The sequence below is a fragment of the Balaenoptera ricei genome, chromosome 20 (assembly GCF_028023285.1).
Source record: "Balaenoptera ricei isolate mBalRic1 chromosome 20, mBalRic1.hap2, whole genome shotgun sequence".
Lineage (NCBI taxonomy): Eukaryota > Metazoa > Chordata > Mammalia > Artiodactyla > Balaenopteridae > Balaenoptera > Balaenoptera ricei.
In genome coordinates this window covers 45,248,129-45,261,583 of record NC_082658.1, presented here as the reverse complement: position 1 = coordinate 45,261,583, position 13,455 = coordinate 45,248,129, and the positions used below count along the sequence as shown (strand labels likewise).

Genomic DNA, 13,455 nt, shown 5'->3' with positions numbered 1-13,455 from the left:
AGGCTGCTGAGGGCTCCCGCGAGACAGGAGCTGACGAGGGTCCATCGGACCGCGCGGAACAGTGTCAGGCGAGTGGCCGTGGTGGTGATGTTAAGTATCACTGGGTTGAGAAACAAATGGGAGGTGAGAAAATCGTAGATTTCCCCCTAGAAGTTGAAATGAGAAAGAGAAGGAGAGGGACAGGTCAGTATAGATGAAGAGTCCAGGGAAGGTATTTTAGAAGCTGGAGACCTAAGCATGTCGGTACCTGCCGAGGAAGGAGAAGCTGGTGGAGAAGGGGTGCTGGTGAGGCTGAGAGAGGAGAAGTGGCTGGTGGAACAAGGTGGAGAGACGGGAAAGGATGAAACACAGAGCTTGGAGGAAAGATGGGCCCCCATCAGTGTAGAGGCACCTCCTCTGTGAGGGTAGGTGAGGCCACTGATGCACCTGTGAGTGGGATGGGGTAAAAGCAGAAAGAGGAAGGAAATCTCACCTGTGAGCACCTTGTTTTTCTCAGTGAGACGGGAGATGAGGTGGCACAGGGCGGGGAGGGGACTCAAGGACAGTAATGAGGGTCATGAATACCCTCTGAGGGAAATGGGAGAGAGAAAGCTGACCAAGACGAGCATCAGGGCCGGTGCCAGCATCACTTCTTAATAGAAATAATGACCAGCCAAGTTCCAGTCAAAGAGCCCTGTTCTCTCTGTGCCTTTCTTTTCTCATTCATTCTTTCAACAATCCGATGAGGCAGGTGTTACTAATTTCCTCACATTATAGAGGAAGAAGATGGTGCTGGGAAAGTGTCCACATCAGAGATGTTGTGCGTTGGGGCAGGCGTCCCGCTGAGACGAGACTTACTGCAAAGCACACACTTGTCTTGTCATCCTTGGGCTCGGGGCCACCCAACTGTAGGGACACCCACTCCCGAGGTTGTGTTTCGTTTCTGGAATCTATGAAGGTGGAGGGCAAGTTAGGGGGCCGAGGTCGTGAGAGACATGGAGAGGTAGGTCACAGGTGGCTGGGGAGAGATAGAAGTGGAATAGAGACACTTCTCTATTCTGAGACAGAGTGGAGACCAAGGTCATACCCAAGTGCAAATGTCCTTCACAATGTTGGGGACAGGCCTGCAGAGCCAGTGATGAGAGGCGTGGAGGGCAAACCGAACCGGGCGAGGTGAGCTTTGAGGGAGGCCGGGCTTTAACAAGGTGATGGTTTAGATGGGGTGGCGGCCATGCAGGAGAGTTTCAGCATCGCCTTGGGTGGCCTGTGTGTGGGAGAAAGGGCATCCTCTACCTGAGAGGGTGCAGGGTGGCAGTGTTCTAGGCGGAGACCTGGCTTCCGTGCAGGCCAGGACGGGGAGGCTCAGTGCCAGAAGAGAGCTTCGTGGCATCTGGGCTGAGGGATTGATTTACACTGATGTCACTGCTCGGCTGTCCCCTCTGGGAGCATCTGCTTGTGGCCAAACCCTCGTGGGACTTCGGAGTCACAGAAACTTTGGTCTCAGTCCAAACTTTGTCCCTTCTGAGTTGTGAAGTCTTGGGCTTCAGGATTCCGTGATGCCTGGCAAGTAGTATGGAGCTCAGAATATGTTTGTCCTCTCCCCGGCTCCCCTCCTCTTCTCTCAGCTGCCAGGACAGGGGGGTACAAAGCAGGATTGGAGGGGAGAGGGGCTGGCCTCGGGGAACCCTCTTCTGGCTCTTGGTGGTACGGCTAACACTCCATCAGGGCTGCAAGGGAGCAGGTTGGCGGCGTTGGAGGCTTCTCCCCACCTCCCAGGTACACTCAGGCCCTGTTTCCCTTCTTCTTCCAGGGGTAGCCTTCCGTGAGCTGCCTGTCATCTCAAAGCCCCGCTTTGAGCCAGGGTGGCGGGGTCTTCAACCCTGCCACCCGCATGGAAGGTGGGAGCTGGGCTCCCAGAAGGTGGTCGTGCCTGCCTGGGATCACGCTGCTGGCCTTGGCCTCTCTGCTCAGCTGCCTGCTCACCTCCGGCCAGGCCAAGGTCTACAGTCGCTGTGAGCTGGCCAGAGTGCTGCAGGATTTCGGCCTGGATGGATTCCGGGGATACAGCCTGGCAGACTGTAAGGACTGCACTCACTCCCTCCCTCCCTCCTGCTCTCCCTCCCTCCTCCTCCCTCACAGGCTGTGGCCTTGGGAGCTTCTGTTCTCCTTTGTCAAACAAGGATCCTATGAGCTGAGAGGCAGAGAACACCTGGCACTGGGTTGTGAATACACAGCAGGCAGGCGACAGGCAGCCAAATCAGAATGACCTCTTCATTTTCTCCCCCGCTGGTAAAGTCGGGAGCCAAAGGAAAAGAATGGTTTCCTACCCTAATCTGAATTGTGGCCACTGGGATCAGACATTCCCAGTGAAGTTTAGGGCAAGCTGAGCAAAGCAGTAAATACCAAACTTTTCAAGCTGGTGGCAGCTTCGAGGAGCTATGAAGTACACCCACACGGGGACTCATTTCTTCTCTGGTTCTAGCCCTCTCTCTAGGTTCCCCCGGTGCCTTCCTAATCATGTCTCTGAAGAGCGAGCCCTTGTTCATTCATCCCACAGCATTTCTTGGGTCCTACTATGTGCAGGCAGTGAGACTGTGGGAAGATTGCTAGCCTAGGAGTCAGGACGCCTGAGGTCCGATCCTGACTCTTGCTATTTGGTAGCTCTGTGTGACCTTGAGTAAGTCACTTTGCCCCTCCGAGCTTCGATGGATTCATTTGTCAAGGAGGTCGGAGGGCGTCTGCCCTGACTGTCTGGAAACAGGAGTTGAGGCTCGGAGGAGGTGACGTGTGGGGTCTCCCCATGAGCCCTCTGGTCTGGGTTGGCCTCCGTCATCTGACCCGCAGGCCGGTGTCTCCGCCCTGTGCAGGGGTCTGTCTTGCTTACTTCGCAAGTGGCTTCAACACAGCTGCCGTGGACCACGAAGCCGATGGAAGTACCAACAACGGCATCTTCCAGATCAACAGCCGGAAGTGGTGCAAAAATCTCAAACCCAATGTCCCAAACATGTGCCAGATGTACTGCTCCGGTAGGCTGGGCCTGGGCCCGGGGCTGGCTGGGGCCAGGCTCTGCACTGGCCATTGCTTCTTCCCCAGCCTTGTGTGTTCCTCCTGCCTTATGTCTGAGTGGGGACCCCCGCTGCCTGCTGGGTCTACCAAGGAGGGCGGGATGGGGCGAGTGATGAGGATGGGTCCTCCGTGAATCTGATTTGGGGTCCCAGATGGGACACTGTCCTGAGAGCTATGGGAAGGGAGTGGGGATGGCTTCTGATGGGGGGAAGTGATCGGGTAAGCCCTGTGCTTCCAGGGTGGTCGAGGGATAGGGTTGAATTTAGGATGCAGGAGGGTGTGTACAGGTGTGAGAAAGACAGAGAGATAGAGACAGACTCTGGCTGTCCAGCTCCAACCCCCGCTCCCTCATCGTGTTTCTCTGCCTCCCTCCCCAGACTTGTTGAATCCTAACCTCAAGGATACTGTTATCTGTGCCATGAAGATACTTCAAGATCCCCAGGGTCTGGGCACCTGGTAAGTAATGTAAGTTGGAGCCCCCTGCAAGGTGATGTGGCCAGGACCACAGTAGGGAACTAACCTTCTCTGAGTGTCCTCCTTATCCCAGGCACCATTCTATGGCCTCACAATCTAATCCGCACGGCAACTTTCGGTGGCGGAGCTCACTACCACTGATGTATTTATAGACAACGCACTGAATTTTAGGGAGGGTAAGCAAGTCACTGGAGGTCACGGAGCCAAGCCTGGCTCTTCCAAGATCTGCCTATGTTGGGATGCCTGCCTACAAGTTCATTAGACCAGGGTCTAGGAACTTTGTTTGTTTCTTAACTGTGGCATCTTTGCCTAGTACAAGAGATCAAAGAAGTTCCCGGCTTGAAGCATGGTTGGGTGGTCTGGAGCCGCACCCTATCAGCCTTCCCTTTACTCACCTCCTTCCCACGAGATGGCCTTTGGAGCCATCCTCATAGGCAAGGGAGTTCGGACGAGCATCCGATGGGGCATTGGACTATATCTTTGGAGCCCCTGAAGCAGCAGGCCTACAGCTTCCCAGCCTCTTCCGATGGGAGCTTCTCTACATAGAGTCTCCAACCTCCCTTTACTCCCCTATCTGGATAGCGGCAGGGGACAGAATGTGGGGAAGGTAAAATCCCTCCAGGTGGCCAGAGTACCAGAACTCAGGGCAGATGCGATAGTGACGAGGCTGGTGGGGTAATTAGGAAAGTATCAAATGTCACTCCATGATCAGAAGGAGGCGAGACGGACTAGAGGCAGGGGGGCTAGTTGGGAAGCCTTTGCAGGAGTCTAAATGAGAGACAGAGGGTGTGGACTCAGACAGTTGTATAGGTGATGGACAGGAGAGGGGTTAGGGGGGAGGGGCTGTGGAGGAGGAACAGGGACACGTGATACATGGCCAGTGAGCGAGAGGAGGAGGTGAAAAGGACCACGAACATAGAGAAGGTCCAAGGTGGGCCTTGACAATGGCCACAGCTTTGGAGACGTGTTGATTTGAGAACAGTTGAAGCCCCGGGAGCTGAATCTGGAATGAGGCAGGCTCAGCATGATAGAATGCACATCTATAAAATCAGGAAGGGTGAATGCAGGCTCAGGTAGGAATCCAACGGCTTGAGGCCTTGGGGGCACTACCCTGGGATGGAAGAAACAGGTTCTTTGGGGTTAAATCAAAGAACAACTCTCTTGTACGCTGGGAGTAAATCTGTGGCATGTATAACCTCTGAGAGGTGGCTGAGGCTAATAGGAAGTGACATCATAGAGGACACTAGTTATCCAAGTTTGGAACCCCTGGGAACTTGGGACCCCCAGGATCCCAGGATCTTGCTTAACTTCCTCCAGATGCTAGTATGACACTGGAACAAGGTAATGGTCCTAAAAGAGCCTCTAAACTATAGTTACCAGCAACTGAAAGATCCAGATTGGTAGCCAAGGAGAATTGGGAGTAGGTGCATTTCTGTCATTTACAAGCTGTGGACCTTGGGCAAGTAATTTTGCATCTTAGTCTCAGCTTTTCATTTGGAATATAGGGAACATAATATCTGCCCAATCCACCTTATAGGGCTGCTGGGGGGGGTTGGCAGATAAATGGATGATGGGTGTGACAGTGCTATGTAAACTGTAAAGGGCTGTACACATGTACGGTGGCATCACTGTCTGCAGAAACAGCATGGTGTAGGAAGCGAGCATTGAACTGGGGCTCTGGACCCCAATCTTTGCCACTGACTTCTGGGTGAACTTGATTACTCTGTTATCTCCATCGGTAAAATATGGAGGCTAGACAGGTAACTTTTTAAGGGCCATTCTCTCTCTCTTTTTTTTTTTTTTTACTTCTTTTAGGGGGTTCTTTGCTAGTTAACACAGCTGACTTGTCTCTCTTCCCCTTGCTAGCCCCTTTCCTCACCTCACTTCTGGTTTAGAGCCCACGCCTCCATCCTGTTCTTCTCTGAGCGAAGACTGAAGACCGCAGCTGATTTGGTCTCTCCTCTTCCCCATCTTCCATCCTCAGGGAGGTCTGGAGGCATCACTGCCAGGGCAAGGACCTCAGTGACTGGGTGGATGGCTGTGAATTGTAGGATTCTCTCTGGATGGACAGGCCATGCATAGCAGCTTGGGAGATGTGGTTTGGTTCCTGACCCAAGCCTGGGGAGACAAGCCAACTAATAAAGTATAGTTTAATATAAGTGTGGTTCTCAGCTATCACTGTGTGTCCAGGTGGCGTGTTGGAGCCAGAAGCATCTCAGGGTTTCCTCACTATCCGCATGGGCTGGGGTTCAGCTGGACTCCAAAAAGCCTACCACGGGAGGTTTGCCTCCATTCCTGGAAGCCTGGGGGAGGGGGTGGTGGTGTCAGTGCCTGTGTTGCCCACACCTGGCAGAGTTTCCTACATGAACCTCTTGAATATATGATTGATGCATGAACGATGCATCCTGAATGTATGGTAGGCACTCAGCTAACGTTTGTAGAACTAGTGAATGAATGGGCCCCGATACCTTCTTTCAACATAGCAACAGTTCATTCAACAGTAGCTGTCAGGCCCCAGGCTTCTCTCTAGATGGAACCACAGCCCCTCCCGAGCTCTCTCCCTCTCAGGGGGACCCCTCTGCCTGCTTCTTATCCAAGTCCCACTCACCTCGCACTTGGCCATATCTTGGAGCAGTGGGGGGTTTGGCACAATTCGGGAAGAGCTGGCTTAATGGGGTTTCTCCTTTATCCTGGCTGCCTGACCTTGGGAAGGTCACTCCACCTCTCACGGGCAAATTCCTCATGGACAAGAGGAGCTAATAAAGGCCAGCTTGCAATATCGTATTGATATCAGTTATGTAATACAGAGCAGGGAGGCACCTGGTACAGGGCGTGGCACAGAGTGGGAGGGACTTAAGAAACACTGGCCTCTTGTCTGGCTTCCCTGAGCTCTGGGGTTGCCAAGTCCCAGCCCACCTGGTGGGCACACGTCCTGCCTGTCCTGGTGACCAGGGCTTCCTTGGGAGATCTGCACCAATGTCCTCATCACTGTTTGCTGAGAAGGAGGAAGAGGAGAGGAGAAGGTGTGGAAGAAAGAGCAAAAGAGGCACGGGGATGGTTTGGATAAAGTGGCAGAAATTTCTATGGGAAGTGGGGAGAATTAAGTGAAGTTCTGGCACTTTTTAAAGTTCAAGTCACTAATAAGGACCCACTGTATAGCACAGGGAACTCTACTCAATACTCTGTAATGACCTATATGGGTAAAGAATCCCCCCCCAAAAGTGGATATATGTATAACTGACTCACTTTGCTGTACACCTGAAACTAACACAACATTGTAAATCAACTATATTCCAATTAAAAATGTTAAAAAAAAAAAAGGAAAAAAAAAAGTCCTAGTCACCTCATTCTTGGACTAGTTTGGCTCCAGAAGACTAATTGGAAATGGACTTTATCTTTTGTGCTAAGGGTGGGGTGAATGCCCCAGGGGATAATTAGCTTGCTAAGGTGCTGTTCCTTCTCTACCTGCAAGTACAGGTGAGGGGGCCTGAGGCTCCTGGCAGATGAGTGGGGCTCTGCAGTGTGCTTCTCTTGGGCGGAGGTCCCTGTGCTCTGCCTGTGAGATCCATACCCTCAGCTGGATGTGGCTGGCTTTTTCCACTCTGGACACTGGCCTGAAGCTTCTAGAGTGGGAAACTACGGGAAACTGGCCCAATCAGATGGGATCCAGCACTCACCGGACACCTCTATTGCAAACTGAGCACAAGCCTCTATTCTATGTGGCCAGGAATCCTTCTGACACTTCAATGGCAGCCACTCTTGATGGAGTTGGCATGTAGGATAGGACTTCATCCTCTCCGAACTGCCACGTGTCAGGCATCTCACCAGCACTTTCCGTGGTTTATCTCACCACCCTCGCAGCATCCCCAGGGGGTAGAGATGGTCATCCCCATTTTTCAGGAGAAAACAGAGCCCCAGACAAGTTCTAGAACTTGCCCAAGGTAACACAGTTGGTGGAGCTGGGATTCGGATGGGGCTGTTGAACTCCAAAGGCTGTGCTTTGTCCTCAGCATGTCCCAGCCTCCATAGCTGGACCAGCCCTTGGACTCTCAGCCGGCTGGACCCCTGGGGTGGGAAGGCACAGTGGATGGAGGGCAGTGGAGAGACAGCCCAGTTCTATCCAGCAAGCATCTGTCCTTCCTCAGACACTTCACGTTCTCCTCTCCCTCCAAGCCTTTGCTCAGGTGTCTCCTCTGCAGACCTGCCTCCCTGGCAACTTCCACCCACCTCTCAAGGCTTCAGCCAGAACCTACTAATGCCTCAGCTCGGCAGACAGCCCTGGTGCCTATTCTCCAACGAGTGTGCATGCCAGATGCATCTCCGCTTTACGTCTCTCTGCTCAGGTTCCTGTGTGCGTGTCTGTTGCCTACCTCTGCCTGCCTAGACTCTGAGCTCCCTGAGATTGTGTCCTCTTGATATATGAGCCACGCAGAAAATGCTCATGGAGTGAGGAAGTCCGGACGGAGACCCCCAGCTGGTGCTGGGAAGCCTTCCAGTTGTTTCTTGTCCCTCCTCCCTGTAAGACAGGTTGAACTGAGGATGCTTTGGTGCCCTCCAATCACTTTCTCTTGGGCTTATTTTAACTTGGATAGAATTCCTTTTGAAAAGAAGCCACAAAGTCTGAATTACACAAAAGACAAACAGCCCATGATGGTGCTAAGTTAGCCAAATGAGCCACTGCCTTCGGAAGCAGGTGGTGTGGGGAGTAGTTTTAAGGAGTCAAGACATCCAAATTCCCCATGCCAAGGCATCACTCACGGCCATTATCACGGGGTGTTTTTTTTTTTTTTTTTTAAACAAAAAGCACGATTACAGTCTTGCTCAAAAACAAATGAGATGTCAACAGGGGTGCGTGTCTAGGGGCTCAACGGCATACAGAGACCATGCGCGTGCGTTTCCTGCATGCAGTGGACGCAGTGGTCACATTCCTGAAGAATCAGGCCACAGGGATGTTTGTAGAGCGATGCTCCAGTTGCTTTCTATGTATGCAGGTCTCCTCGGCCCTCGTAATCACGACGTGCATAAAGTAATCCCAGAGGTTCTCTGTTCATACTGATTTTCTGCTCGTTCATTCATTTTGCCCTCTGTGAGAACTTGCTAGCACACAAGCTGCAGCAGGTTCCAAAGGTTTAAAAAATTATAGGAGAAAAAACTTGACATTGATCAAACCCAATCTATCCTTTTTCCTGCCGGTAAATTGAAAAATAACAGTCAGAATATCATTTAGGGGAAGAAATGTTGGTTGCTCTAGTGGTACTCTCCTCCTGCAGTTCTTCTGGGGGAATGTTTAGCACTTTCTAGACCAGGGGTGCATCCCTAGGGGATCACGGATGGGCTTCTGGGGTCCATAACCCTCCTAAAATTGTATGCAAAATGTTATGTACATCTATGGGGGCCACGTGCATTTTTTTTTCTGGGGAGAGAGTTCATAGTTTTCACCTTATTTTTAATCCAAGCAAGATTTAGAATCAATGTTTTACAGGAAGAGAAAAGGAAAGAAGAAAAGATAGAAAGTATACACCTCGGCTCGTTTAATCCTCATAATTACCCTGACACCTAGGTATCATTATCACCTTTATATAGATGGGAAACAGAGGCTCCAAGCAGTAAACGGAATATTTGCTTGGATACCTGACACCCATTCTCAATTTAGACTCATAGACCATTAGAATTGGGATGCACCAAAGGGATTATTTGTCCATTTCCCATCCCTCCCCTCTTATAGAGGGGGAAACTGAGGCCCAGAGAAGTGAAATACATATTCCAAAGTTATATGGTTAGTTTACAGCAGAAACAGGTTAGAGATTCAATCTTTTGACTCTGTCCAAAGCTTTTGCCAACTATTGCTTTATTCTTGCAAACCCTACGGTAAGCGTAGGTTTCATTGACTGTTAAATCGAATTAGTAAGACACCCTCCCCTTTCCACCCATCCTCAGGCCGGGCTGGTTCCCACTGACCTGTTTCATGGTCCCCAGGGACCTTGTGGTCCCCCAAACACACTCAGCCTATGAGCCTTAGGAATACACAGATGCATGCGCAAAATGATTCTACGTGCTAGGAATCCCAGAGCAATTAGGTAGATGCATCAACCCTTGGCTTGGGAAATACGGTCCTAGACCCTTGGAGAGCAGAGGAAGGAGCCTGAAAGACTTCAGCCGTGATACAGCCCTCAACCTGCTGCCCTGGCCCTTCATCCTTTGGCACCTGCCTGCCTCTCGGTGGTCATTTCGGACACTTTCCCCTTTCCTTTCTTCGCTTGGCTCCCCTGGACTTCCGTGCAGTCCCAGGACTGTGCCTCCTCCAGCACTCCCCCGTCCCACCCCAGCCCCTGGCTTTGCACATGCTGCTCTCTCGCTCTCCTTCCGCTGCAAAATTCAGATCCGTCTCTCAGAGTCATCTGTTTACTTAGTGTCCCCTGCTCAGATGATAAATTCCTTGAGGGCAAGTGCCCGGCGCACAATTGACCATCAATAAATGGAGAACCCGTGTTCTTCACGTGTTTCCCCTTTCCGCATCGCCCTGCTCCCCTCCCAGCTCTGCCAAGAAGCTTGTTCTACGCAGCGCGGGGTCTGCCCTGGCTGTGGGTGAATCAGGGCTGGCAGCCCACACCCCCGGAGAAGTAAATTCTTTGCTTCTCTGTAACGGGGGAGCTTTCTGGAGGCGCTTTCTGGAGGCCTCTTGCCTCTGCTCCGAGTTTAGGTCTCAGAATCGAATTGAAATCTCTGAGCTTGTGGAGGAGGAGGTCCCAGGTTCTTCCTTGCGACTCAGGCTCAGGCTGGCTGAGCTGAGCTTCACCTGAGGGAACCATTACCACAAAGATCACACCTGTGGGCGGGGCCTGCCCTGCCTTCCTCCCTCCCAGCTCACCAAGAACCTAGCCAGAGACCCTCTGTGGACCCTTGGTCACTAGCTTCGCTCCTGGTTGAGACTGTTACAAAAATAACTCCCAGCTGGAGAGAGGAAAATAACCCTGACCTCTCTCCCCCCCAAAACAACAAGAAAAAACAGCGTTTAAGCAGCTGGCTCGGTCCCTGGCAAGACTACTCACAGAAATGCTTATTCCTTTCGCCTAACTGCAGCAGACCACTGATTCTGAGATTATGTGCCATTATTTGGTTGATCGATTAATTGATTGGTTGATGTGACACTTTGAGGTCCCTGATGATTCATCCCTGTGCTTTGTTGGGCTTGCGATCAGTCCAAACTCGCGGCCATCATGTCATCATTTGGGTGACTCTTGAAAATGTGACAATTCCCAGGTCTTCTCTGTCTACCGAACCTCTCCAGTAAAGAAATCATTTCTCCACTAAAGGAATGATTGCACACAATGCTACTTGTTTGAAATAATGATACTAAAAAATACCACCACTCCCAAGAATTTAGGCTTACGACTATGTCTTTGCTCAACAACCAGTTAATTATAATCAGTAGCTGGCTATTGATTTATTCTCTCAAATTTCCTGTCTTTTTTTCTTTAAACAGGTTCAGTTTGTAGACCTGCTCCCAGATGAACAAAGCCAGAATTCCCAAATCAGAAGGCACACATACAGAAGCCTGAAGCAATCCAAACCTGTTAGGATATTCTTCACTCCATCCCAAAATGATCTGAAGTTTTTGTTTTGTTTGTTTGTTTTAAAGGAAGCCAGGAATCCAATGAAGCAGTTCAAATTGAAATTGAAATTACAGATTTAAAAGAATGTATGAAACTGTTAAACTGGAACGAGGCAGAAGCATCCAACAGACTCCCAACTCACTGAATAGACATTTAATTTGGATTCTATCCCTGAGGGGAGCAGTCTGAAGACATTTTCTGTTCTTCTACATCCTATAGTCTAGGCACCAGAAGGACACTTTCCAGCCTGACGTAATGAGGAGTGAACCTCTCTCAGGAGAAAGACTTCCATGCCCTGGCAAAGTTTGGAAAAATGATCACTCTCAGTCCTTCTTGCTTGAAGTGGGCCTACAGATGGAATTGTGAGCCTGGGAGCTTGGGAGTGTAGTTTGGGCACTGCTGCTAACTCACCGTGTGATGCTAGGCAAGTCTCTTCCCTCCCTTTTTGGGTCCGCTCATTTGGAAAATGAGGGTAAGTAGATTACGTGGTCCAAAGGGCTCTTGGTAGGCAGAATAATGACCCCCAAAAAGGTCCAGGTCCCAAGGCCTGGAACCTGTGAATATGTTGCTTTACATGGCAAAAGAAACTTTGAAGATGTGATTAGTTAATAACCTTGAAATAGGAGGGTTATCCTGGATTATTGGCTGCACCTAATCTAATCTAGCCTAATCTAATCTAATCTAATTCATCTGAGTCCTTTAAAAATGGAAGAGGCAAGCAGGAGAGGATCTGAGCTAGAGGGAGGTGTGACTACAGGAGAAGGTCATTGTCTTTGTGATGTAAGGACTCAACCCATCATTCCTGTCTTTGAAAGAGGAAGAGGCCACAAGCCAAGGAACGTGGGTAGCCTGTAGAAGGAAAAGGTGAGGAAATGGTTTCTCCTCTAGAGGCTCCAGAAAGGAAGGCAGTCCTGCTGACACCTAGATTTTTAAACCAGTGAGACCCATGTCTGATTCTTGGCCTCCTGAACTGTAAGATAATACATCTGTGTTGTTTTAAGCCACTAAGTTTGTCATTTTGTTACGGCAGAGATAGGACACGAAAACAAGGACACTTCCAGAAGCTGTGCACCGTGTTTCTAAAAATTAAAACCCAGCTTCGCTAACAGCCCTGGGCAACCCTAGCTGAGAGGATCCTTGGGAGGAGACATCAGAGGGATGTTCTGTCCCAGCTGCCTCTTGGAGCCTGGTGACTGCAAGCTCCCGGCCCCGGCTTGGTGTGTGTGGCTGGTGTGACTTGTCCCACTGGCAGGGGGAGTAGTACTGTCATAGCACCTCGAGTCTGAAGGGCCCTCCGGAGATCATCTGTGAAGACACAGGTAAGGTATTATCTTCATACTCAGATGGAGGGAACTGAGCCCAGAGAGGTGCATGATCTCATCCATCAATTCCTTGTGTTAGGAGAGAGAGAGAGAGAGATTGGATAGCGAAGCAGGGACCAGACTGCGTGGTCTAGCCAGTGCTTTCGGTGCACTTGTGCATGAGGAAGGAGGTACAAACCATATTAGGTCTTTCTTCGTGGCTCTGGGGATGACTTTGAGTTGGGAGTGGCGGGGGGAAGTAAAAGATTAGACCACAGGAACTGGCCCTGCGGAATTAGCAAGTTGCTGTGAGGACGAGGATTCTGCAGGAGCAGGAAGCTCTCTCTTGCCACAGGGGGGCTTGAAAGGGCATGCCCCGTCCCCAGCAGAGGGCACCTCCCCCCCCCCCCCCGCCCACACGGACATGCTCTCAGGAGTCGTGGGGAGCAAGGCAGAAGTCGGTCAGTTTGATGGGGGTGAGGAGGTGGGCTGCAGAGAGGGTTGGGAGAGGCAGGAGTGTGGGAGGGGGCCCTGCTGGGGCAGGTGTCCAGCCTGAATTCACTGGACGGGTCAGGAGGAGCCAGGACAGAGGACGGAAGAGCAGAGGGATGTGAAGGCCTCCTCGAAGGTTTGCAGGGCTGGGCCGCGTGCTCTGCCTCCCCGTCTGCATGCCACGTGCCTGTGGTCCAGCGCAGCGTCATTCAGACCTCAGGCTGAGACCCATTCGTGGGGTGGGGAAGCCATTCACAATGTTGTGATCAATAGTGTTTAAAGATGTGGGATAGAATAGAATAGAATACAGAGCGTACGTGTTTTATAAAGGTAAGTAATGCATAAACTATGTCATCTAATTATCTATCTATCACCTATCTATCTATCTATCATTATCTATCTATCATTTATCTATCTATCTATCCATCTATCTACCTATTCGTCCTGTAGTTTTTGACCTGGCAGATCTGGCTCTTTCCTAAAGTCTTGGGGAGAAAGAGTGCGGGGGAAGGGCAGAGACGACTCAGCCA

General features: G+C 50.9%; 1 protein-coding gene across 1 annotated transcript; it reads left to right on the top strand.

Annotated features, from left to right (window-relative positions):
• Positions 1 to 1,813: 1,813 nt before the first annotated feature.
• On the top strand, positions 1,814 to 5,570 carry SPACA3 (sperm acrosome associated 3). The gene is made up of 4 exons (XM_059907614.1): positions 1,814 to 2,057; positions 2,847 to 3,005; positions 3,423 to 3,501; positions 5,504 to 5,570. Exons 1-4 carry the CDS (start codon positions 1,871 to 1,873, stop codon positions 5,568 to 5,570), a joined length of 492 nt encoding a protein of 163 aa, XP_059763597.1. The 5' UTR covers positions 1,814 to 1,870.
• The last annotated feature ends 7,885 nt before the right edge of the window (positions 5,571 to 13,455 follow it).